The sequence below is a fragment of the Schistocerca piceifrons genome, chromosome 6, assembly GCF_021461385.2.
Source record: "Schistocerca piceifrons isolate TAMUIC-IGC-003096 chromosome 6, iqSchPice1.1, whole genome shotgun sequence".
Taxonomy (NCBI): domain Eukaryota; kingdom Metazoa; phylum Arthropoda; class Insecta; order Orthoptera; family Acrididae; genus Schistocerca; species Schistocerca piceifrons.
The window spans coordinates 223,334,786-223,360,558 of NC_060143.1; the positions used below are offsets into that span (position 1 = coordinate 223,334,786).

The following is a 25,773-nucleotide window of genomic DNA, read 5'->3' on the forward strand; positions in this document are numbered from 1 at the left end:
TCATGTTCCGGTACAGTTTTTCCCTAGGTCTTCGCATCAATATCTCTCCACCTGTTTTGGGACCTCTTCTTTCTGTAGTTGTTCTGCTCCATTTCTTCTTAGTGTCATCGTCTCAGCAGCATATAATAGTGCATTCCTCGCCGTTGCCTTGTAGAGGCTTATCTTTGCCTCTGTGGATAAGTTCTTTTTATTATATATATCTCTCTCGTCCTCTCTGTTATTCCCTCCTTGCTCCTGTGCCTTCCTGGTATAAATTCTCCCAGGTATTTTAATTTGTCCACTATTTGCACAGTGCCTTCCGGTGTTTCCCAGTCTGCAGTGGTATTTAATGTCTTTGTCTTGTTATAGGCGATCCACAGTCCCACCTTTCTGGCTAACTTAAGTTGTCGATTTGTGTCTTTGCGTCTTCTTCCGTCTCACTTACTGTTGCTACGTCGTCTGCGAAGGCTAGGCTGTCTACCTGAGCCCTGCTGTCCTTTTTTTCCCCCCACAAGGGTCTTTGGTATTCCCATTTCTTCGTTTATTGCTCTCCACTGCCTGATCACTTCGTCCAGTGCTATACTGAACAACAATGGTAACAATCCATCTCCCTATTTAACACCTGTCTTGACCTCAAATTCTTTTGACAGTGCTCCTCTGAATCTCACTCTTGCTTTTGTGTCTGTCAGAATTTCTTTTATGAGTTCTTGTGTAGTTCCATCTAGTCCTCTGTTCTTCAGGATCCTAATAAGAGTCTGTCTGTCGTTGGAGTCATATGCCTTTGTGAAGTTCACGAAGGTTATTACTGTCTTTTTGTTTCTTAAGGCCCTGTGTTCTGTCGATTGCTTGAGGATAAATGTCTTTTCTATACTACCATATGTTAATAATTTCATTGAGCTAACGCCATTACGTGTTACAACGTGGGTGTCGAGGGTTATAATCGAAAAACGTGAACCGGAACGACACCGAGGTGTCGCTTTTTACAGGTTATAGGCCGCTCCTCGCCATGGCGAAACGAGCATTCGCCATGCTGTTTGGTATTAGGCGGACGTGCGTGCCCATCACACACGCAGCGCTCTACGCGCCTGGACTGTTGCCAGACCGGATACGTGACGCTCTGCCGTGCGGGCTGTTGAATTGAAGTGCGTGAACTGTTGCTGCGGGTCGCAGGACCAGCTGGATAATGAATATACGCATCGTGCACTCGTTTCGTCATATATATGACTTGTCTTCAAACGTCCGCTATGACACCTCCAAGATAAAAACTTTCCGTTGTGCCCAATATCTTTTAGTGTAGCATGTCTCATGGGACCAGCTCGAGTTTTTTGAGTTGTTCTGCTTCTCTTTGGAGTGGTGTAGGCACGCCCTTGACGAGTCATCCTTTTCTGGCTCCTTATCTCTTAGTGTCTGTCTCAATAAGAATTACAAATTGAGACATAATACTTCGGACACCTTGGGTCTACTTTAGAAGAAACCAACTTCATAGATCTGGTATACGCATTCTCGGAAACAAGATTTATGCGCCCTTCCCATCTCTAGTTTTCCAGATCGATATCGTAGGTATTCTATTGGTGCGACTAATTCCAGTCATTGATCGATGATGACAAAAATTAAAAAGACTACAAAGTTACTTTCTAGTGCTGAAGATATTCAGAAGTGATTACTCCATCTTTTAGATTATCTATCACATGGAGTCGGTAATTTTGGTGTATAAATTTCTTGTACGAATTGTATCACAGAAACTCTTAAACCAATGCGTGCTTTTGGAACAAATTACCGCAGGCGAACACATTCTCGAAATTCTTTTACGATCTCGGTTTTGACACCTACCTACCTACCACAACCCATATAATCACGTTTCCACAACATTTACCACGGGCTTCCTATGTACACTTGATATGGACAGAAACAGAAGTTGTATGTACACGAAACGAATAGTTATTAATTCCCATGGACTGCCGAAAAACGACAGCTGTTGTGTAGCTGGATACCACCAAGACGAGAAAAAAGCTTTAAATTCGTGTAACTGGTTGACATTAGAAGGAAGAAGAAACAGTCATAATGGTTCTTCACATTTGGTGTTTTGGAAATATTTATTTCTAGGAAATATTTATTGTTTAAATCTAAGAATAACGAATCGAATTTCGTTTGCACGCTTGGTATACGTATACAGCAGTGCTGATGGTGTCAGAAAGAAATTTCCACTCTGCAGCGTAGTGTGTGCTGATAGGAAACCTCCTGGCAGATTAAAACTTTTTGCCGGACCGAGACTCGAAGTCGGGACCTTTTGTGGGCAAGTGTTCCACCAACTGAGTTACCCAAGCACGTCTCACACCCCGCCCTCACAGCTTTACTTTCTCCACTACCTCGTCTCCTGCATTCCAGACTTCACAGAAGCTCTCCTGCGAACCTTGCAGGACTAGCACTTCGCAGTATCCTTTCTTCAGGAGCGCTAGTCTTGGAAGGTTCGCAGGAGAGCTTGTGTGAAGTTCGGAAGGTAGGAGATGAGGTACTGATGAAAGTAAAGCTGTGAGGACAGGGCATGAGTCGACTTTGGATAGCTCAGTCGGTAGAGCACTTGCCCGCGAATGGCAAAGGTGTCGAGGTCGAGTCTCGGTCCTGCACACAGTTTTAATCTGCCAGGAAGTTTCAGCTTGACGGTGTGGGGCGAAGGGTACTTACGCTGCCTTATTCTGATCTCCCCGTCCCTGTTCCATTCATGAATGGCGTGTCAGAAAAAAAGATTGTCGGTAAACCTCCATATTAGCTCTAATATCTCAAATTTTCTCGTTACAGTCTTTTCGCGAGATGTGTGTGGGAAGAGACAACACATCGTCGGACTCTTTCTAGAGCAAACCGTCTCGCGTAAACTAAAAGACCTTGTGACGAAACGCTATGCTCTTCGTTGCATATCTCTCTCTCTCTCTCTCTCTCTCTCTCTCTCTCTCTCTCTCTCTCTCTCTCTCTCTCCCCCCCCCCCCCCTCTTCCCCCTCCCCCTCCTACCTGGTAAGCGTTCCAGAGCTATGAGCAATACTCAAGAATCGGCCGAACAAATGTTTTGTTAAGTCACTTCTTTAGTAGATGAGTTAGATTTCCGTAAAATTATTTCTTTGAATCTCAGTCTAGCATCTGATTTTCCTATTTGTTTTATATGGTGATTCCACATAAGGTCTACCTGGATGCTTACTCCGGGATATTTTGCGGTTGATATTGTTTCCAGCATTTTGTCGTCTACAGTGTAACTGTACAGAAGTGGATTTTTTTGTCCTACGTATGCGCAGTACGTTAGGTTCCTTGACGTTAACGCTCAAGTCGGTTCCTGCACCATTCATCAATTCTCTGAAGGTCCTCTTGCAAATCGCTACAGTTTTTTTGGCATTGTTACCTTCTTGCAGTCAACCGCATCAGCTGCGAATAGCCTTACGGAGTTTCCGACGTTTTCTCTGCTAGATCTTTCTTGTGTAATATTGCTACCTTTCCGCGCCGGGAGTGGGTAATGAGCGCGCCTGCTTTCTTCCTTGCATGTGGTAGGCGTTTCTCAGGGGCGTAGGTAATAAAATTTTGATGTTTGTAAACATGATCTACTAGCAGAAGACGTGATCCACGAGCTGAAACACACACATACCCACACACACAACGCGCACCAACTAAACTACATATGTGAATTTCTACAACGCTGATGAATCGTGAGGTGTAGTACCGAATTCGAAGTTCATAACGGTGACGTAACTCTTTTCCACGAAATTTTGGACAAATGGCTGGTCAACTTTGTGAATCCTAACCACTGTTAATAGTAATAGTAAGGTAATCGAAGAGCATGCGTCCAGCTTATTGCTTTAAGTAATTGTGAACGATACAATTGTTCCATTGCGCAATCTTAATTTGGCGTCCGTGGAGTAATTTGGCCTCTTTTATGGCATCTTTTTCCTTTGAAGTTTGAAACATGTTTAATAGAAATCACTCTGTCTCGGTCATTAAACGAGGAAGCGAACTAGTGCGTTATTTATTGCCGAGTAGGTGACGAAAACGTCCACGTGGGCCGCACGCCAGCAGGCTGACGTTTATTTAACTACTGGTTGCGAAACGTAAGCATCCTGCATCCCGCCGTCGCTGCCAGAACTGGGGCTTTGTAAACGAGCCTCGCTGCGCCACGCGTCGGCCTGGTTACGGAACTCGTGGAGACAGTTGGCAACAGACGGGATACTCACCCAGTGCTTTACTGTCCCGCCCGCGAGGTTGAAAACTGTAGGCAGCTGAAACAGTTGTTCATTGCCTGAATCAACGCTTTGTGATGTACCGTTCTTTCCTCCTCCTGGTAGCTAGCTTCAAAACTGTAAGTGTGGTTAGCTAGCGGACCATATTGTGTTTTCCGTGATGTGCTTTCACCGAGTGTACGGTATTAAATATTTATTCGATAGGAAACAAGTTACACTTACAACTTTTGAATGCTAAGCCCTATGATGCGTTTTGTGAATGTATGTTATCAAGGGGGAACCCGCCATACGTCGCCCGGTGGTACAGTCGAACTTGGCATGGTGAAAGAAAGGTGAAAATAAAGGGTCACCAGTTTGTGGCTAAGTTGCCAACATTCAATAGTTTGCGAACAAATTATAGTCAATCTTTCAACACTACCGCATCAGTCCGCTACCGCACGTGTATCCACATGAGCTGTCTGTACAGTGACTATGCCCACCCCACGAATCAGTAGTGTACAGAAACTGTTTAATTTTTACAGAACTTGTTGGACTCGAGGACAAAATTTGCCACTGACTTATTAGAGGCAGATACTGATGGCAACAGTATTCTGGAAAATGTAATTCCGTGTAAATTGTGATGGTGAAAGATGTTTCTAATAATATTTGAAATGCTGAGTTCTTTTATCAAGAATTCCTTCGTATTGCACGATGTCACAAAAAAATACTGATATCACGTACTTCCACGTGGTTTTGAACACAGGGCGCAAAAATTCGAAGCCGTGCTATCCGCTGCGCTACCATCTCATCTAGATACACACTGCGCAAAAATGCTGATAAAGTGGCAATGAAGCTTTGACCCTGATTTTCTGGGAAAAGAGTGACTGTTGGCACCTGACCCAAAATTGTTGTCCCTTCATTTTCGACTTCCGTTCACCCGCCGAGTGTCGAATATCAGAGTGCGACCTATGGCGGATTGTTAGACTGATTTTTCTTTTCGCCCGTAAACTGATTTTGAACATACAGATGGAAAGAAATTTTTATCTTCGTTTGTAACATTGCGTTTGAGGTAGTTCGAGCAATTATTGAGTTCCATATGTCCTCAGAAATAATGTAGAAAATATTTTCTCACATAAGTACTTTGTTCGCTCCCCTGAATGATTAATAGACCTTTCCACTTTGCCATGTACCACTGGCTACAAACAACAGTGACTGTACTGGAAGCAAAGGATTCTCGTTATACCGTTTCCCACGAACAGCATTTCGCAGATATCCATTCTTCAGTTTTACGACGATTTGCTGAGGTGAAGAATTTCGTGAATGCTGATGGAAGTAACATTTTGTCTTTGAGCTGGGTAGTTAACCCTGTTAAAATGTTTTTCATTGAACTCTACAGAATATTTGATGAACATATGCCTGATTTTAAAGAGCTCCTTTCGATTCTGTTTAAGGTTACACGTACTAAAATATTGATTTATATGTGTGAACGGTACATGGGCGTTATTTGTATCTGTGCAGCAATCGTTATGCCATATCGTACTTCATTGATACTCTATTTCTGGATTTCGTTACCGGCTGAGGGGGCGCAGTGGTTAATGCACTGCGCTCGCTTTGGGAAGAGAGAAATCGAATCTCCACCAGACCATCCAGATGAAAGTTTTCGATAATCTCACCACGTCAAATTAAACGAATTCCTTGGCGCTTCCTTTGAAGCCGGTAAGGCGAATTTCCACCTCCACCATTGTCAATTTGAACTTTTCTCCGCCTGTAATGACTTCGCCCTCGACGGGACATTAAACGCGACCCTCATTTCTTTTCGAATTCGTTTCATGAGAAGTAATAGTGAAACACTGCAGCTACGTTTTCCTTTATATTGAAATGGACAAGTCGTTCTTCTAGACTCGAAGACATACACATTTAACGTTATATCGTTTTGACGGGTTAAATCACGAAGTTGTATTGGTTCATAACCATCTGTTCAGAATGATACCCCACACTAAGTATAATCTGTTAGTGAAGTTCGACGCATGAGTTGTTAAAATTAGTTTGATTTCATTACTTCAGGAGTAAAGCACTCAGTTTTCAGAAATAATCCTTACGTTAATGTGAATGAACAGCCTCTAGCCACTTTCTTGCAACATGATATTAAGTTGTTTTACCGTTAAAGCACTGAACTGGCTTTTATATTTTCATCAGAACTACCTAGTTGCTGAGGCGATTCAAAGGTCCATAGTCGATACTTTCTAACCTACGTCCTCAATTATTTGTTAGCTGTATTCCCATTTGTGTCCTCCTGTTCAGTTTTTACCTTCTACAGCTCCCTCTAGTACCATGGAAGTCATTCCTGATGTATCAGCAGATGTCCTATCATTCTGTCCCTTCTTCCTGTCAGTGCTTCTCATATATTCCCATCCCCGCCGATCCTGCGGAGAATCTCTTCATTTCTTACTTTGTCAGTCCACCTAATTTTCAACATTCTTCTGGAGCACCACATCTCAAATGCTTCGATTCTCTTCCGTTCCGGTTTTCCCACAGCCAGTGTTTCACTATTCGATATTACTTTTAAAGTGGAAAAGTCTGATAAGGCGTTAGATGTATCAGAAGAGCTGCTGGGAGAACACGTGTCTAAAATATTCCAACTTTTTAATGAAGTACGTAGTGGTTGGTGATCGCTCAGATTCAATTTCAGAGTTAAGAGGATAGACTCCCATGTCTTGCTAGACGTAGAAGCTGGATAAATGGGCTGGACATTAGGTGGTTTTTCACGAAAAATTATTTTGTGTGGTAATGTTTAGAACATGCCGAAACCTCACCCACGTACTTCAGTGAAATACTAAATGATGTGTTTTATTGCACTGTGGTGTAGCCTTTTTATTTTTTTGGAGCCAGGCGTTAATGATACAGCCTCTAAGTATACGATACATACAGACGAATCGTTGGACCTTTCCCAAAATATTTCTTAGTCGAAATATTCCTTTGTCATGCAGTCATACAAGACAACAGCACAGTGCCTCGAAGATATAGTTCTCCATACGTTTCGCATTACGTCGAATCGCGTGTTTGATTGTGATATTTTCCTGGCCCTTATGGTTTTCAGACTATCTTGTTACTCAAAATTATCTTTATCTCATAAGGCAGCGAAACGTTTGTTCTCCCACCGTTATTATCAAATATAGTAATGTTATGATCATCTCGAACGTTGGTCTGAACTCCATTTGCTTTGCTAGGCCTGGTCCTATTGGAGGTGGTATGCCGTTGCGTTCCTCCAACCTACGAACTGACTTAACTCAAACAATGGGGAATCTAAAATTTAAAGTGGTCTCCGAGCCAGGTGCGGCTCGGCGTTTTTCACATTAACGAACATTGCCAGAGGTGACAGATGTGGTGTATGATAGATAAAAACCCTAGGACTGCCTCGAGATCGAACTCGATATCTTAGGATCCGTATTTTACCAGTGATCCAGCGAGCCACAACATTTTAAAGTATATGAGCCCAAATAACTTTATGTACGACGTAAATATTCGGTCATAAGATGGATTTTGTCGGTAATTAGCAGACTTTTGGTACCGCAATGTCAGTCGCTGCACTCGAAGACATACCGTCACGCCATCGTTGCTTGCAGACTCAATGAAGACATTAATCATGCTTGTTTCAAGCCAGAATGTTAAGTCTTTGTTGAACTCGTACTTTATGCAGGGTTTTTAATAGGCCTCTGTAGAATTTATTTATTTTCACTATTACAGTTTTTGCCTGCAGGCAATTATCGAATGGTACACTGCTAAAGACTGTGCTTTAGCACATGTCAAACTTTAAAAACACCCTGACAGGGCTACATGTTGTCGTACCAGAGCCATCTATGACATAAATCGCAACAAACCACTGTTCTTGTACATTGTTTGCATTAAAACTGAGCCTACAGTACACCACCAGGTCGTAATTGCGATAATCAATATAAATAATTTCTACAGTCAGTGGCGACTACCATGTCCTTTTAAAAGTTTTAAGTGACTGTAAAGCCAACCACGATAGGTTAATATTTCTGCCGGGTGTTCCTCCATTTAGCCAACTTTTCGATCGTTTATTTGTTTCGTGTTTCCTTAGGAAGAGGAGCTTCGCGCGTCGAAGGACCCAAAGTATGCTCACCTGAGCGATGACCTGCACGTGGAGATAGCGGCGTTCGCGCCCCCCGCCGAGGCGCACGCCCGCATAGCGTACGCCCTGGCAGAGCTGCGCAAGTACCTCATCCCTGACTCGAACGACGAGATCCGGCAGGAGCAGATGCGCGAGATGGAGCTCATCCAGACCGTGTCCGGCGAGCCGGGCGTGCGCGTCCAAGACGCCGCCGCCGCCGCAGCCGCCGCCGCCGCAGGACGGAAGGTACTGTTGCCTAGTCAACCCCTGCTGGGCGGCAGCCCGTACCAAGCGAAACAGGGTTTAGCCGCGCAGGACGCTGCCGCAGCCGCCGCCGCCGCCGCCGCTGGACGCAACCATAACCCTGTAAGAAATTCTTTAAATTTGACATCATCATTTATGTGTAGTCAGTAATTTTATTTGAAGTGGTGGGAGTGCACCATTTCATTGCTGCAATGTGGCTGCAACACACAGCAATATTGCAGTATAGCCCGGCATTATTGGTGATGTAGCCAGCTGTTCCAGGGGCGGGGTGGCTATTATAAACAGAGGGTGTTCAGAGTGCTGCAGTGCGGGATGTATACATCGCAGGACGCTGAAACATCGTAGGTATGTTCATTAATCGGTGCACTCGCGGAGTAGGCTGAACAAAATAGTTGTTCCACTTTCTACCACCAAGCGAAAATCAGGCGGTGTAATTAGCCATAAAGCGAAATCTTTCCTGTTTTGATGTCCATATGCTGTTTGTTGCTTGGCGACACGTGTCGATTTCTTATATGAAGAGACTGTTGGTATAAAGGGTTAAGAAGGTTGAAGTTTTCCGTACGAAACGAAATGGCTGTTGAGAAGACAAGTGAACTAGGTGCTGTAGCACAGAGAGGGAGGCGGCCCATTCCCGTGGCAGTTGTTGCTGTAGCTATAGCCGACCTGTAGCCAGTGCTCCTAGAATAGCTCGCTGTAGTCATAGGGTCGAGCCGTGCACATCTGCTTTCGTGCCTCGCAGCTAATTTGCTGCAAATAATAACCTGCAGCTGTGATCCTGCAGTCAAATAGTCTGTGCTTTGACTAGAATTCCGTTTTGCTTGTAGTAGGCCTAATAGGCATTTTGATATCGGCACCTCGTGAGTTGTGTTCTGTCGTGTTGTAAAAATAACCATTTGTGCCAAAACAGTCACGTTTATTTGGTGTGTTACAATTGCTGCAATATTAGGCAAGCCTATTTCGTTTTATCTAGCGGATCTGTTACCTGGCGCTCTCCGGCAATTGCTGAAACGAACCTATTTCTAACAGGTTGTGGGGAAAATATTGCGATGGTTGTTTGAAAAGCGTTACTTTCGAAGTAAATTTCCTTTTACGCAAGATGTACTATGTGCGATAATGTAAGATGAATTTCTTAAATTACAGAGCGTTTGAGTCTCATTTACAAATCAACTCTCTGAGGACTACTATTTAAAAGAATTCCCAGCCCAGAACGTCAGACGCTCATAGTAGCGTCGAAACCTGGTCAATTTTGACTTAATATTTGTGGCCTAGGGCTTATTTGTTCTAATATACATTAGACATTCATGTCGTCGTCAAAAATTTTACTGTCACATTTATGTGATGTGTCTTAAAGTGTAACACACGCAAAAAAGATCAACATTATATGTGAAAGCTTAGCTTCTCTTGCAGCTTATTAATCTTAGAGACCAATATTATATGTGAAGGCTTTTCTTTTCTTGTAGCAAGGCTATGCATATTAATTTAAACCATTAATTTTTCCTTATTTGTATGTTCGCGCTACTTAACAGTGATGTTGCTATTGGCTGACTACATGTCCTATGCTCTGAATGCCCACTGTTGTCCGCTGGCGAGATCATGTGACATGAGCTATGACTGTCTTACAAAAGTGCATCGCAGTCTCGATTTCAATGCTTCGGAAAGTAACATGCGGTGTTTGGTGGAATCTGAATTTATACTTTCGTAATACGAAAATAGGTAGTGTACATGTTGCTGTGCATCAAACGTCTCTCCAAAAAATGTTTTTTTTTTTCTCCTGGGTTTCGTTTTCTAAAGTGCCAGGAAATTCTATGCTGGTGTATAAAACTGTAATCAAAGGACTGATAAGTTTTACAGTTACGAGGAAAAGTATTCTGTCACTTAACACGGAAAAAGTGTATTTTCACCCAGGAGAAAGTGTATTATTAATGGGGAAATCCGGAAAACATAGTGGAATTTATTTTCCTTGTCGGCATATAATTCCATCTTGACAGAAGTGTCTTTTCCTTCTCTGTTCAATTTTGGTGTCCGCTAACACATGAATTTGACCACTTTTAAATTAACCCACTTCTTTGATAGCACTTGCTATCGACACTTTAATAAAGCTACTGGCAAAATAGTAAACTGTTCATTAAATAAATGCACAACTATGACAAAATATGAGGTGTCGATGCTGTGTTCATTTGCTATGTAAATGTGGAGAATACGATGTTCTGACAAACATTTCCATAATAAAAAGATATATACGGTGTAATTAATCAAAAATAAAATACAGACAGATACATAGCTGTCCAGGATGATAGCTGTTATCTGATATACTGGATGTTGAAATCTCGCATAGCGTTTAAAATTTGTTAATTCAGAGGTTCATTGTGAAATTGTTCATTCACTGTTCAATATTAATTTCTATAGTTCTAAAGGTACTGAAATTATTCTTGTGTCGCTGGATGCGCCTCATTTTTCTGGGATTGCTCATGTATTAAGATTTGCGTTAGTATTTGACTGTAAATTGTTATAAACTCTCAAAGAGCCATAATGTAGCTGTCTTTAAGATTGACACTGCTATTTCTTTGAGCATTGTCTCTTGCCAAAATTCTCAATACTGGGATTAACCCACATCTGGTCCTTTTCTGACACACCTGGCTTGCAAGTAATGGCCGTGGTGGCCTGCCCAGTCTGTGGCGAGGCACTCTCCACAGACACATTCACCTTACCTTGTACTAATTCTAGGTGTACGACTGGCTCATCTACATACATGTAAAATTACAAAGTGTTATGAGATACAACTTGGGCTGATGAACACAGTGTTCATATGGCGCAGTACATACAAAGAAGACCTTGAGGTACAGCTTCGACAAAATTTACAGAAATATACCAAGGATTACAAACAATGTGGGAGCTTATTTTGGGAAGTTAATGAAAGGATGAACAAAATGAGATCGTGTTCCACAAATGGAGGAAGTCTGCTAACCAACTCAGTTCTTGAAGCAAAAAAATAATTTGGCTGTGCAGATATTAATTCCACACTACAGATCAATGTACTGATTGATTGGTCTCATCCAATTGACGGGATGTTAGACTCTAATCTTTCTTCCTTCTGATTGATTGGAAAATGCAGGACATTTTACTGTGATTAAGAAACCCGACAGAAGAGTAGAATATAAATTTGGAATATGTTTTATGTAACATTGACTAGCTGAATGGGTGTACACATTTACTGCAGTTTATCGAATAACAGGCATTCACGCTACAATAGACTGCACAAAGCCATTGACTTTCAAGTTCAGAAAACTCAATACACTCTAAAATTACGTCTCATATTACACCTACTGCAAATCAGGAGGTTATAATAGGCCCGATGTATTCCTGCCTGTTGTAAGAGGCGACTGAAAGGAGCCTCGCATGTTTCGGCCTTTATGTGATGGTCCCCTGTAGGGTTGGACCTCAATTTTTTAAAATTTTCCCGAAGAGCGAGCCAATTGGGGAAGGGCGTCCTACATGGTGCATTGCGTCAATCATGAGCTGAGACCTCTCACGTCCTTTGTCGGACGTGGATCTGGTCTTCCGCTCATTCTCCAGTTATTGGGCGAGGCCACCCTCCTGGGTACGTTTTCTTCCACTCTCTGTGCAGTATCACTTTCTGCGCTGTCCACGATAATGGAATTCTTAGTTCGTTTGCTTCTGATATCCAGCATAGTAGCCAGTCCGTTTTGGTGGGGCCGCCATGTACCCTGTTGGTTGTAGCCCCATGACCACACAGAGATCACTCTGCTGGTGCCTGCGCCGTAAACTCCCTACGTATGCCAAGGAGTAGATGCCCATCACCCTGGGGCATTGGGACTCCCAGTAATGGCTATCCTGCCAGGGGTCCTTTGCTGCGGCTGGCTGGCGCCCATGGGGAGGACCCCTGATCGGAGTGGGTGGCATCAGGGTGGATGACACGCCATGGAGCGTAGTACATCTCCTGCTGATGGTCAAACACTAGCAGTCTCTTAGCGGTCAAGGTCTAACTTCAATGCTGAGAAATACGACCCCAAATCGCCCCCTCCCCCCGCCCCAGCCACACCATGGGAGGAACGCCAGGCTAAGGATGGCAGCAAAGCTTATTCACCCCAGTACGTTGTGTGTACGAAAGTTGATGGGAATCTTTCTTGTCAGTGAAACCTCAGTTTTTTCTGGAGCATTTAGAGGACAAGTTTGGGTAGGAGGAGGGCTTGTCCAAAATGCGGTCAGGGTCGGTCTTGATCAAAACAGCATCGTCTGCCCAGTCATGGGACACTACTCGCCTATGACAAGCTGGAGAATGTTTCTATTTCCATCACGCCCCGTAAGAGCTTAAATATGGTCCAGTGTATTATATTTCACAGGGACCTTCTGTTGCAGTCTGACAATGAGCTGCACGCCAATTTAGAGTGGCGAGTTGTCCGTTTCGCCCGACGCGTCCTGAGGGATAATGAGGTTGCCACCGGTGCCTTCGGGGGTGACGCATTACCCGAGAAGGACAAGGTGATGGTCTACCACTGTAACCTAAAGACATATATCGCTCCCCCGATGCAGTGCTGTAAGTGCTGGAAGTTAGGCCATATGTCTTCTCGCTGCACTTACAGCATCACCTGTCGGCATTGTAGACGTCCTTCACATTCCAGTACTCCCTGTGCCCCACCTCCCGTCTGTGTCTATTGCGGAGAGCACCATTAGCCTTGCTCGCCAAGCTGCAGGATTCTCCAGAAAGAAGGAAAAATAATAGAATACAAGGCCCTGGATCGACTGACATACACTGAAAGTAAGAGAAAATATGAGACGCTACATCCTGTGCATATGAACTCAACCTGTGTGCCACTACGACAACTGTTCCCCCATTTCCCTTCCACTGCGTACTGTTGGCTCTCAGAGCCGTGAGACCCCACCTACCCCTTATGGTGGGGGACACTTCCCTCCTTGTTGGTCCTGCACAACCTACTTCAGGAGCAACACCCCCCCCCCCCCCCAACCATCGGGGACGTAAGTCCCTACTTCCCAGCCAGAGAAGCGTAATTCTTCTTCAGCTCCTCTTTCCAGGAAGGGATCTCTTGGGTGACTCCCTTCCCAGTTTCCTACCAGTGGCAAAGCTCACACCCCCCCACTGGCCGAAGCAACCAAAGGTAGCTGGCCGTAGTACTTTACGGTCCTCCTCAATCGCTGAGACTGAATCAGTGAAGGCGAGACAAACCTAAGGTGCAGCGAGAGAAACCTAAAAAGACCCCCAAGAAACAAGTCACTGCAGTGGCACCCACACCACTACTACCTACAAGCTCTGTGACTGAGTATGAGGTGGAGATTCTGGCGCCCACTGAGGACATATATATCGCTGGACCCTCAGACATAATGGATGTCCATCGCACAGGTACTCCTCTGTTGGCAGCAGGTGACCCTGAGGCGTAACTGCCTCATTGAGTGTGTAATGCCTTCCCAGTCTCACGATCACGTAATCCTCCAGTAAAATTGCGGCGGTGTTTTCCACCACCAGGCTGAGTACGACAACTGTTAAGCTTAACAGCTGCTATCGGCAGCCGGCTGGTGTGGCCGAGCGGTTCTAGGCGCTTCAGTGTAGAACCGCGCGACCGCTACGGTCGCAGGTTCGAATCCTGCCTCGGCCATGGATGTGCGAGATTTCCTTAGGTTAGTTAGGTTTAAGTAGTTCTAAGTTCTAGGAGACTGATGACCTCAGATGTTAAGTCCCATAGTGCTCAGAGCCATTTGCTTTGTGCATTGCCCTCCAGGAAACCTGGTTCTTGGCATTGTGGACCCCTGCCCTTTGTGGCTATAAGAGATATTACAGGAACTGTAGCAACTGTAATAGAGCGTCAGTTGGAGTTTGCGTCTATGTCGTGATCTCGGTATGTAGCGAACCTGTGGCCGTTCAAACCGCTGTTGAAGCTGTGGCTGTCGGGATAAGGACGACGCAGGAAATAACTGTCTGCAATGTATACCTTTCCTACTTTTAGGAGATTTTATTGCGCATAACCCCTTGGGTGGTGGCTCCATTCTTACTGGCCGAGGTAGAGGGGTCGAAAATTTACTGTCACAACTCGACCTCTGCCTCTTAAATATTGGGGCCACCACACATTTCAGTATGGCACATATTCGGCTATTGATCTCTCAGTTTGCAGTCCCCTGGTGTCATGCTCACGGACGCCTACCCAGATGGGCTTTAAAGAAGTCAGACTGGGAAGCCTTCATATCTACATCTCCCCCACATGGTGCCATGGATCATGTCGTTGAGCAGATCACTGCATTGGTCACTTCTGCGGTGGAAAACGTGAATCCTCGTTCTTTAGGTTGCACCGGCGAAATACAGTCCCTTGGTGGTCCCTGAAAGTCGCTGAGGCAATTAAAGAGTGTCGGCCAGGTCTACAGCGACATAGTGCACCTAATAGCCTTTATGCAGCTCCGTGCCCACGTTCGCCAGCTTATAAAATGACGGAAACAGCAGTGTTGGGAGAGGTACATGTCGACCATTGTGTGTCATACGTCACCTTCCCAAGTCTGGACGAAGATCAGACGTCTTTTTGGGTACCAGACTCCACAGGTGTCCCTTGCATTAACATCAATGGCGTGTTATCTACCGACGCATACGCGATTGCCGACCACTTTGCTGAGCACTACGCTCGACCCTCTGCATTGGAGAACTACCCCCCCAGCCTTTCGCATCCTCAAACGACGGTTGGGAAGGAAAGTCCTCTCGTTCACTACACGCCACAGTGAATCCTATAACGTCCCATTTACAGAGTGGGATCTCCTCAGCGCCCTTGCACATTGCCCCGACACAGCACCTGGGCTGAATTGGATTCACAGTCAGATGATTAAATATCTCTCATCTGATTACAAGCGACATATCCTCGTCATTTTCAACCGGATCTGGTGCGATGGCGTCTTTCCATCCATCATCCTCACCAACTGTCGTTGTAAGCTGCTGGAACGTATGGTGTGTTGGCGGTTCGGTTGGGTCCTGGAGTCATGTGGCCTACTGTCTCCATGTCAGAGCGTATTCCGCCAGGGTCGCTCTACCACTAATAATCTTGTATCCCTCGAGTTTGCCACCCAAACAGCCATTTCGAGAGGCCAACATCTGGTCGTTGACATAAAGCATATGACGCGGCCTGGCGACATAATATCCTTGCCATATTGTATGAGTAGGGTCTCCATGGCCCGCTCCTGATTTTTATCCAACCCTTGCTGTCGCCCCATACTTTCGGTGGCCGTTTTGGTGCCTCCCATAGTTCCCCCGTATTCTGGAGAATGGCATTCTGCAGGGCTCTGTGTTGACTGTCTCTCCGTTTTCTCCATTTTTAGGGGCTATTAACAGTCTAACAGCAGCTGTAGGGCCATCGGTCTCACCTTCGCTGTATGCGGATGGCTTCTGCATTTGATACTGCTCCTCCAGTACTGGTGTTGCTGAGCGGCGCCTACATGAGCTCTAGCCAACGGCTTCCAGTTTTCAGCCGCGAGGTCGTGTCTCACATTTCTTTCGGTGTCGCACCGTTCATCCAGAACCAGAACTTTACCTTAATGTCGATCCACTCACTGTGGTGGAGACATATCGATTCTTAGGACTGGTTTCGACGCCCAATTGACTTGGCTACCTCACTTCTGTCAGCTTAAGCGGAAGTTTTGGCAGCACCTCAATGCCCTCCGTTGCCTGAGCAACAGCAGTTATTGTGCAGATAGCTCTGTGCTGCTGCAGCTCTACAGGGCCCTTGTTAAATCCCACCTTGACTATGGGAGTCTGGTTTGTGGTTCGGCGGTGCCCCCAGCGTTGCGTTTACTCGACCCAGTTGCATCACTGGCTTTCGCCTAGTGACGTGAGCTTTTAAAACGAGTCCAGTGACCAGTGTCCTGGTGGAGGCCAGAGTCCCTCCGTTGAAGGTTAGGCTTGCACGACTGCTCGATAGTTAGGTTGCACATGTTTGTAGCTCTCCTGCGCATATGAATTACCGTCTCCTTTTCCCAACCCTGGCGGTTCATCTCCAGAATCGGCGGCCCAGGTCAGGGTTTAAGATTGCGGGTCACGTGCGTTCTGTCCTATCTGAACTGGAGTCCTTCCTGATACTACCTCTCCTCGAGGTCCATTCACGTGCACCTCAATGGCTCGATGGTCACGTAGGCTTTGCGTATGTTCATGGAGGACTTATTGTACAGCATTCCTTGCGTGATGGCTGCAGTGTTTTCACTGAAGAGTTGGCGGCCATATCTCGTGCTCTTGAGCACATCCGCTCAGGCCCTGGTGAGTCAGTTCTCCTATGTACTGACTCCTTGAGGAGCCTACAAGCTATTGACCAGTGCTACACTCACCATCCTGTGGCAGCGTCCGTTCATGATCCCATTTATGCCCTGGAGTGGTCCCGTCATTCAGTGGTGTTTGTGTGGACCCCAGGACACGTCGGAATCCCAGGCAACTAACTTGCTGACAGGCTGCCCAAAAAGGCTACGCAGATACCGCCACTGGAGATGAGCATCTCCGAGACTGACCTGCGTTCTCTCTTACACCGCAGGGTTTTTCGGCTTTGAGAGACGGAATGGCGTAACAGTAAGCACAACAATCTGCGTGTTATTGAGGAGACTATGAATGTGTGGAAGTCTTCCATACGGTCCTCTCACAAATTATCAGTTGTCCTCTGCCAGCTCTGCATTAGCCTTATGTAGCTAATGCATGGTTACCTTCTCCGTCGCGAGGACACACCTCGGTGTCACTGTGGCTCACAAATGACAGTCGTGCCCCTCTTGCTGGACTGCCCACTTTCAGCCGTTCTACGGTGAACTTTTAATTTTCTCAGCACCACACCTTCGGTGTTCGGTGACAGTGCCTCAACAGCAGCTTTAGTTTTTCATTTTATTCGTGGGGGTGGGTTTTATCATTTGAGCTAAGTTTTAGCGCATGTCCTTTGTCCCTCTGTTTCGTCCACCCTAGTGCTTTATTCGTGGAGGTTTTAATGTGTTGCAGAGTGGCTGGCTTCTCCTTTTTATTCTCATGGCCAGCCAGCCATGGTAAACTGCTCTCTTGTTTTGATCCCTTCTACATGTTTCTTGCATCTCTCTGTGGTTTTCGTGTCCAGTTTTATCCATTTTAGTGTTTCTTGCCCTTGTGTCATTCTTGTTGGGGTCTCCTTTCTTCCAGTTGTGGTTTGTGTGTCTCGATTATCTTACTCCCACCCTTTTGGAATTATTTTAATCGGAATGAGGGACCGATGACCTAGCAGTGTGGTCACCAGCCCTTCCCCCCTCTTTGAAACCAACTAACCAATCATAATTACAATTCGTAAATTTATTCGGTACATTGAGAATGTTTATTCGGTACATTGAGAATGAAATCACTACACTACCAATCTAGGAAGCTGTCTGTTTGTTCTACCCTACACATGAAGTATAGTGCACTCTTACATAGTATATTCTTATTTAAAAATCTCAGGATTGATGTTAAATCTTTTATCAAGAGTGTTCATATAATAACTAGTGTGATTAAAACTGACACCCAAACAATGGAAATAAAATTATTAAAATTCACCCACTGAGTAACTCGAATACTTTCTTCTGTGGACTGGGCACAGACCAGTCTGTACTTAACAACCACCAGCGGAACAGTAAGAGCCCTCTCCACACAAAAGGATTAACCATTTCCGCCCACCTGTCGCGTGGAAAGCCACCAAAAATGCGATTGTCGTTACCTGCAACTTACGTGTTTTACTCACTGTTGCACTGCCTCTGATGGCCCTGCGTGACATTTTGACTTTCTGTTTCCACTATGGCTGTTGGCAAAGCTGCAGCCCAAGAGAAAAGCTGCTGCCGCAGATACAAAGCTACTGGCTACTTTCACGAAAAACCACATTTATTCATTGCGCGCGCGCGCGCGCACACACACACACACACACACACACACACACACACACACACACACACAGAGAGAGAGAGAGAGAGAGAGAGAGAGAGAGAGAGAGAGTGTGTGTGTGTGTGTGTGTGTGTGTGTGTGTGTGTGTGTGTGTGTGTGTGTAATGTGAAACGTTTGTCTGTGAAGGTTACCGTGTACTTGTTACCTGCCCAGTGTCTGGTTAAATGGACCCAAAATGTCCATCTTCACCATTTCAAATGGCTTAGATGTCTACGTTAACTTTTGAAGTCATGTTTGTTGATGGCTGATGAATTTCACACAATTTATTGCCTATTGGTTAATGTCCCGTCTTCGCATCCTCCACCGAAAATTTTTCAGCTAGTCTACAATCTGTTCACCCTGCATGTCTTGCTAACATATGATGGTGAACCTCTCGTAATTCTTCTTCCCTCATTGCTGAAGTGCCATGGTATGTGGCCTGAACCTTGTCAGCTACACAGTAGTTCATTTTGCATAATGAACTGTGGTTTCATTTTAGAATGGGTGGCAGTTTGCATGAGTGGTCTGCACCTTCTGCCATTCTGCAAGGCTTTGGCTATGGTTTTTTTATGACCCCCAGTTAGGCTGCTCGAACCATCTGAAATGCCATGCTTTCTACCAGATTTGTGCACTACCTCATAATCAGTTTCGCTAAATTTTAATGCCCATCAGGTCAATGTGATTGAAGGATCTTTCGGTCGTAATAGCCACTTTAACGCCATGTGGACGGTTACAGCTTCAAATTTCCTGCCTTACAGATAACAACGAAAGTAAGTGATACTTTAGATCAAGCTCAAAACCTCCTTTTATGTAATTGAGTAATTCTGTTTGGTTTTATGCCTCGATTCATGTGCTGTTGGGTGCTCTTTACTACCGACTTTGTAACTCGGAACGCATCTCACTGCATGATTGCCCTCGTCACAAGAGGATAAACTTTTTTATTTTTTTATTTTGCAATTCAGAAGTACTAACACATGTCTAGTTGTTAGTGCATTTTTGAATCCCTCAAGTGGGGGACTGACAGTCAGCCGTCCACTGAAATTTCCCACCCTTCTTCAGAAAGTGCGTTACCGGTCCAGTAATGTCAGCAAACTCTTTGACTTATTTTGTGTAATAATTCCATAATCCCAAAAAATGACTGCAGTTGTTTCCCTGCTTGTGGTGGCGAGAAGTCAGACTGTACAGATCTCTTTCTTGTCATCCTTGATGCCATTGTGGCTAATTACATGGCCTAATAGCTCATTCCTGCCACTGCAAAGTAACGCTCTTCAGTGCTAACTGGGAAGGCAATGTTGAAAAGGCATGTGCCCATATTGGTAACGCCAACATAGGATGGTAATTGCAGTCTTCGGCTGGTCCTCTGGCACTACTTCCTTATGGTATTAACCACATTGTTGATCCATCGGTGAAAAACGCTTGCCCTGACCCAGGCTGTCCAATGTTTCCATGATGTTCTATGTAGGATACGCATGCATGATAGTTCCGACGTTGAGGTAACGATTTTGGCAGTAAGACCTGTATTTCCATGTTCCTTCTGATGATATTTTGGGCTTGATGACAATGGGAGTGTTGTTCGGATGAACTATGTTTGCACATGGCTAAATTATGGTTAATGAGCGAGGCAAAGACGTACATAATGCAGCATGAGGTGTTGAACAACATAAATAGAATTCAGTAAACAGAGTAGTACAAGATTCTTTAGTCATCATCTCAACGGCATACCCCAAAAATGGAATGATTCGGTGGTAAAGTTCTCAGATACGATTAGGAAAATAAATGTGCAAACTTATGAATTGACACAGTGCGAGGTGGTAGACAAAACTATCCTCCAAGGGGAAAAACACAGTGCGCCAATTTTTTTTGAGGACACTTCCACCCAACATGTCGAGGAGAGTGCAGGTGGAAAACCCAAATAATTTTGCTTCTGTCATTGAGGTTGCTACGTAGCCGGAAGAGGATATAGCAATCAAGAGTAAGATAAACGTCGCGCATTTTCCTCGAAGGTAAAACGCAAGCGTCGACATGTGCGCCACATTTGGAAGCAATGCAGCAATCACAGTGCTATGAATGTGAAATGGTAGGGCACCATATTCAGGATTGTAGGAATGAGAAACAGGATGGTAAAGGTCACTGAAAAACTATTCCACAACCATCAAACAGCATACCCAGAAAAGTTCACTGCTACAAAGACATATGCAGCGGTGGAGTGTTGTTTGGCCGACATAATGGAGGGTCAACTGTCCTCAACTGTTATATGTAAGCGAGGAACTGTCGAGAGCAACTGGAAGTATTGCTGCGTTCCAGTGAGGGGCACTGAACAATCCTGGTGTTAAAAAATTCTGGAATCCTGGTGTTGGATTTACTGAGTAAGCATCACAGAGTAATTTATATTTCACAGCACAATGTCGAACATGTGCTGTGTTACTACTGGGAGAAACAGCTGCGAATATACACTGATTGGCCAGAACATTATGACCACCCTACCTAACAGTCGGTGTGTCCAACACTGGTACAGGTAACAGTGGCGACATGTCCTTATGGAAACATGAGGCCTTGGTAGGTCGCTGGAGAAAGCTGGCACATCTGCATACACATCGCCTAGTTCCCCTAAATTCTGGGGAGGGGAGTGATGAGCTCGGACTCCATGGTCAATCACATCCCAGATGGGTTCAATCAGGTTCAGACCCGACGATCTGGGAGGGGGGGGGGGGTGGCAACACAACAATTGGCAGTCGCCACTGTGTCCTTGAACCAATCCATCACACTCCTCACCTTGTGACATGGCGCATTATCTTGCTGAAAAATGCAACCGCCGTCAGGAAACATGACCGTCATGAAGGTGTGTATGTTGTCTGCAACCAGTGTACGATACTCCTTGGCCGTCATGGTGCCTTGCATGAGCTCCAATGGACGATGGATGCTCCTGTGAATGCCATCATTCGGCAGTTGATTGATGGGTGTCGCTGGTGATTCTTGAACTGTATAACAAGCTTGTGTTGCAAAAAGAGAGAGCTAGAGTTGCAACTCTGGCTGTCTCTTTTTGCATCACAATCTGAAAACGAGTTTCTGTGTGACATTACTCACACGCTAGAGTTACGCATATATCAGTAGCATTTCTATGGCCGCCCTATCACTCTCCTTCAAGTGCTGTACTTGCACTTGCAGTTGCAGTGCAGTGACAGTGACAGTTTGCACAGGTCTACACTTGAACTTTCTAAGGTGCTCTCATGCGGGGTAACCAAATAGGTAATTAATAACCCCTCCAGTAAAACAACTTCGTCAGAGCCAAAATCATCCTCAGTACCTGGTACCAAGTACTTTTCATTCACATTTTGAGTGTGTGCCATGCCTGTGTAAAACATAGTGCAACATATCCAAATTGTTATTGTGTTCCAGTCGCTCTACAACACACAAAATATCATTTGGGAGGTCAGTACCTACACTGCGCCTTCTGGTATTTTATATGTGAAGTGAGCCTCAGTGACGCTACGGTCGCAGGTTCGAATCCTGCCTCGGGCATGGATGTGTGTGATGTCCTTAGGTTAGTTAGGTTTAAGTAGTTCTAAGTTCTAGGGGATTGATGACCGCAGAAGTTAAGTCCCATAGTGCTCAGAGCCATTTTGAGCCTCAGTGATTTGTGTGCTTTTTTAATGGGTGCCACCTTCATCTTAGGAGAACCTTGTGTCAGCAAACACTGATCAGCCAGAACATTATGACCACCGACTTACTATCGATGCAGACGCGTACAGGCGATAACGTCATGTGGCGAGGAATGCCTGCTAGTCGGACACAAGCACAGTGCATGTTGTATCGGTGAGCATGCTTATCTGTATGTAGAATGGGGAAGGCACATAACTGAGGGCAGATTGTGATGACTCAGAGGCTCGGCACGAGCATTTCGGGAAGCTGACGACTTGTCAGGTGTTGAAGGAGTGTTGTGGTTAGCATCTTCAATAAATGGCGAAACCAAGGTGAAGCGACGTCCAGAAGTCATGGGGTTGGGCAACCATCCCTCATTGCAGATATCGGACGTTGTAGGCAGGGAAGACTGGTATCACAGGACAGGTAGCGTAATGTGGCGGAACTAACATCAGACTAAATGCTCGGCAGAGTACAAGTGTGTCTGAACACACAGTGCATCAAACGCTCCTCAACCGATGACCCATCCACGTGCCAAGATTAACACCACGTCATCGACACTTACGATTGAAATAGGCACATGACCATCGGCAGTGGATGTTGGCACAGTGGCAGAGCATTGGTGGTCTGATGAATCCCGATACATTCTTCATTACACCGAAGGGAGGGCGCGAATCCGTTGTCTTCTGGGAGGGGGGAGGGGGGGGGGGGGAACAGCTCATTGACACCTGTAGTGCTGGATGGAGACATGCTGGCGGCGGCTCCATTATGCTCTGGGGAGGATTCACAGGAGCATCCATCGTCCATTGGAGCTCATGCAAGGCACCATGACGGCCAAGGAGTATCGTACACTGGTTGCAGACAACATACACACCTTCATGACGGTCATGTTTCCTGACGGCGGTTGCATTTTTCAGCAAGATAATGCGCCATGTCACAAGGTGAGGAGTGTGATGGATTGGTTCAAGGACACAGTGGCGACTGCCAATTGTTGTGTTGCCACCCCCCCCCCCTCCCAGATCGTCGGGTCTGAACCTGATTGAACCCATCTGGGATGTGATTGACCATGGAGTCCGAGCTCATCACTCCCCTCCCCAGAATTTAGGGGAACTAGGCGATGTGTATGCAGATGTGCCAGCTTTCTCCAGCGACCTACCAAGGCCTCATGTTTCCATAAGGACATGTCGCCACTGTTACCTGTACCAGTGTTGGACACACCGACTGTTAGGTAGGGTGGTCATAATGTTCTGGCCAATCAGTGTATATTCGCAGCTGTTTCTCCCAGTAGTAACACAGCACATGTTCGACATTGTGCTGTGAAATATAAATTACTCTGTGATGCTTACTCAGTAAATCCAACACCAGGATTCCAGAATTTTTTAACACCAGGATTGTTCAGTGCCCCTCACTGGAACGCAGCAATACTTCCAGTTGCTCTCGACAGTTCCTCGCTTACATATAACAGTTGAGGACAGTTGACCCTCCATTATGTCGGCCAAACAACACTCCACCGCTGCATATGTCTTTGTAGCAGTGAACTTTTCTGGGTATGCTGTTTGATGGTTGTGGAATAGTTTTTCAGTGACCTTTACCATCCTGTTTCTCATTCCTACAATCCTGAATATGGTGCCCTACCATTTCACATTCATAGCACTGTGATTGCTGCATTGCTTCCAAATGTGGCGCACATGTCGACGCTTGCGTTTTACCTTCGAGGAAAATGCGCGACGTTTATCTTACTCTTGATTGCTATATCCTCTTCCGGCTACGTAGCAACCTCAATGACAGAAGCAAAATTATTTGGGTTTTCCACCTGCACTCTCCTCGACATGTTGGGTGGAAGTGTCCTCAAAAAAAATTGGCGCACTGTGTTTTTCCCCTTGGAGGATAGTTTTGTCTACCACCTCGCACTGTGTCAATTCATAAGTTTGCACATTTATTTTCCTAATCGTATCTGAGAACTTTACCACCGAATCATTCCATTTTTGGGGTATGCCGTTGAGATGATGACTAAAGAATCTTGTACTACTCTGTTTACTGAATTCTATTTATGTTGTTCAACACCTCATGCTGCATTATGTACGTCTTTGCCTCGCTCATTAACCATAATTTAGCCATGTGCAAACATAGTTCATCCGAACAACACTCCAGACTAGCGGCTGCTTCCAAAATTATCAGTAAACACTGACGCATCCTCAGTAGTTTTACCTGATAAAGGGGTCCGTCCGCAGCTCGTGGCTTAGTGGCTAGCGTTGCAACCTATCCATCGATCACGGGGTCCCGGGTTCGATTCCCAGCCAGGTTGGGGATTTTCCCCGCCCGGGGACTGGGTGCTTGTGTTGTCCTCATCATTCCATCATCATTCATGAAAGCGGTGAGATTGGACTGGGTAAAGATTGGAAATTTGTACGGACGCTGATAACCGCGCCGTTGGGTGCCACACGGACCAAACATAACCTCCCTGTATAGCCTCATTGCCTCCTGTCAGTGTATCCACCTGCCTTTCCAAAGTAGCATTAGTTTCCTCCTGCTTGGTTACATGGTCCATCCATCTTCTGACCGCTTTCAGAGTCGTCTTTGCTCGAGTTGGTGACCCTGGCTTTTTTTCATACTCTATCAACAAAAAAGTACAATAAGTTGTCTGTTTCCTATAGTTATCTTCTAACCGAGACACATCTGCTGGTGTCCTTAACGTTTCATGCATCGTACCTGCAGGTTTCTGTGCAAATCAGGTCTCGCTATCAACGTTGTCCGTGCCCAAGAATGGAATAAGCCACAAAAATAGGAAGTCCACTCACCATACTTCTACCAGCAAAATTAAAACCCGTAGTTGGCGATGATGCCACAGTTGGAGCATCCTCTTGATAGATGATAATCTAAGCTGCAGAAACTACTGACCCTAGAACATCGGGACTGGGAGTTGACCCTAATAGTGGTGGAGCAATCGGTTAATTGTAGGTCATGGATGTGTGTGACGTCCTTAGGTTAGTTAGGTTTAAGTAGTTCTAAATTCTAGGGGACTGATGACCTCAGAAGTTAAGTCCCATAGTGCTCAGAGCCATTTGAACCATTTGATATTTAAGGATATGCAGGACGATTTAGACAGTATTTCCTCCTGACAGAGATAGGTTGATTACGGCACTGAATTAACATTTGGGTAGAGCGGGTTTTATACTTCCTGCCGCCCATCCAGATTGCGGTTTCCCGTGGTAGTAATAACTAGAATGCAGATGTGCGACTGAAATTAGTCAGTATGTTAAGAGTGCAATGTAACGCTAGGTTTGTAGAAATTCTGGAGAACTGGTCAGTTTCGTCGTGTGCTTCTTCAAAGGGCAGGTTAAGACAAGCACTATAGGATAGTTTTTAATAGCTATACTAATAATTTCATAGACTTAGACTGCAATGAATGACACAGTTTGTCTTTATGTTTTTAGCCAATAATACTTTTATTACGGACGCAAAAGACTGTGGTATTCTCGTATAACCTGTATTATTTTATAATGAATTATGATTATTTGCATCCAGATTACAACTGTGTGTTTTGTTTTCCGGTGACACGCAAAGCCAGTGTTGGTTGTATACTAAGTTTCTTCACCCTCTCACTCAGACTCTTATTAAAACGTATTCTCACTTCGTCGCGCGAAATTTTCATCGTAGCTAGATTTATGTG

At 45.2% G+C, this 25,773-nt stretch overlaps 1 protein-coding gene across 1 annotated transcript in view; it reads left to right on the forward strand.

The window, feature by feature from the left end:
* The window catches only part of LOC124803246 (KH domain-containing, RNA-binding, signal transduction-associated protein 3-like), a 525,142-nt gene that overhangs the window by 448,064 nt on the left and 51,305 nt on the right, over positions 1-25,773 (forward strand). Inside the window, exon 4 of the mRNA XM_047264428.1 lies at positions 8,276-8,671. Coding sequence (XP_047120384.1) covers positions 8,276-8,671 — 396 coding nt within the window. The remainder of the gene's footprint in view (positions 1-8,275; positions 8,672-25,773) is intronic.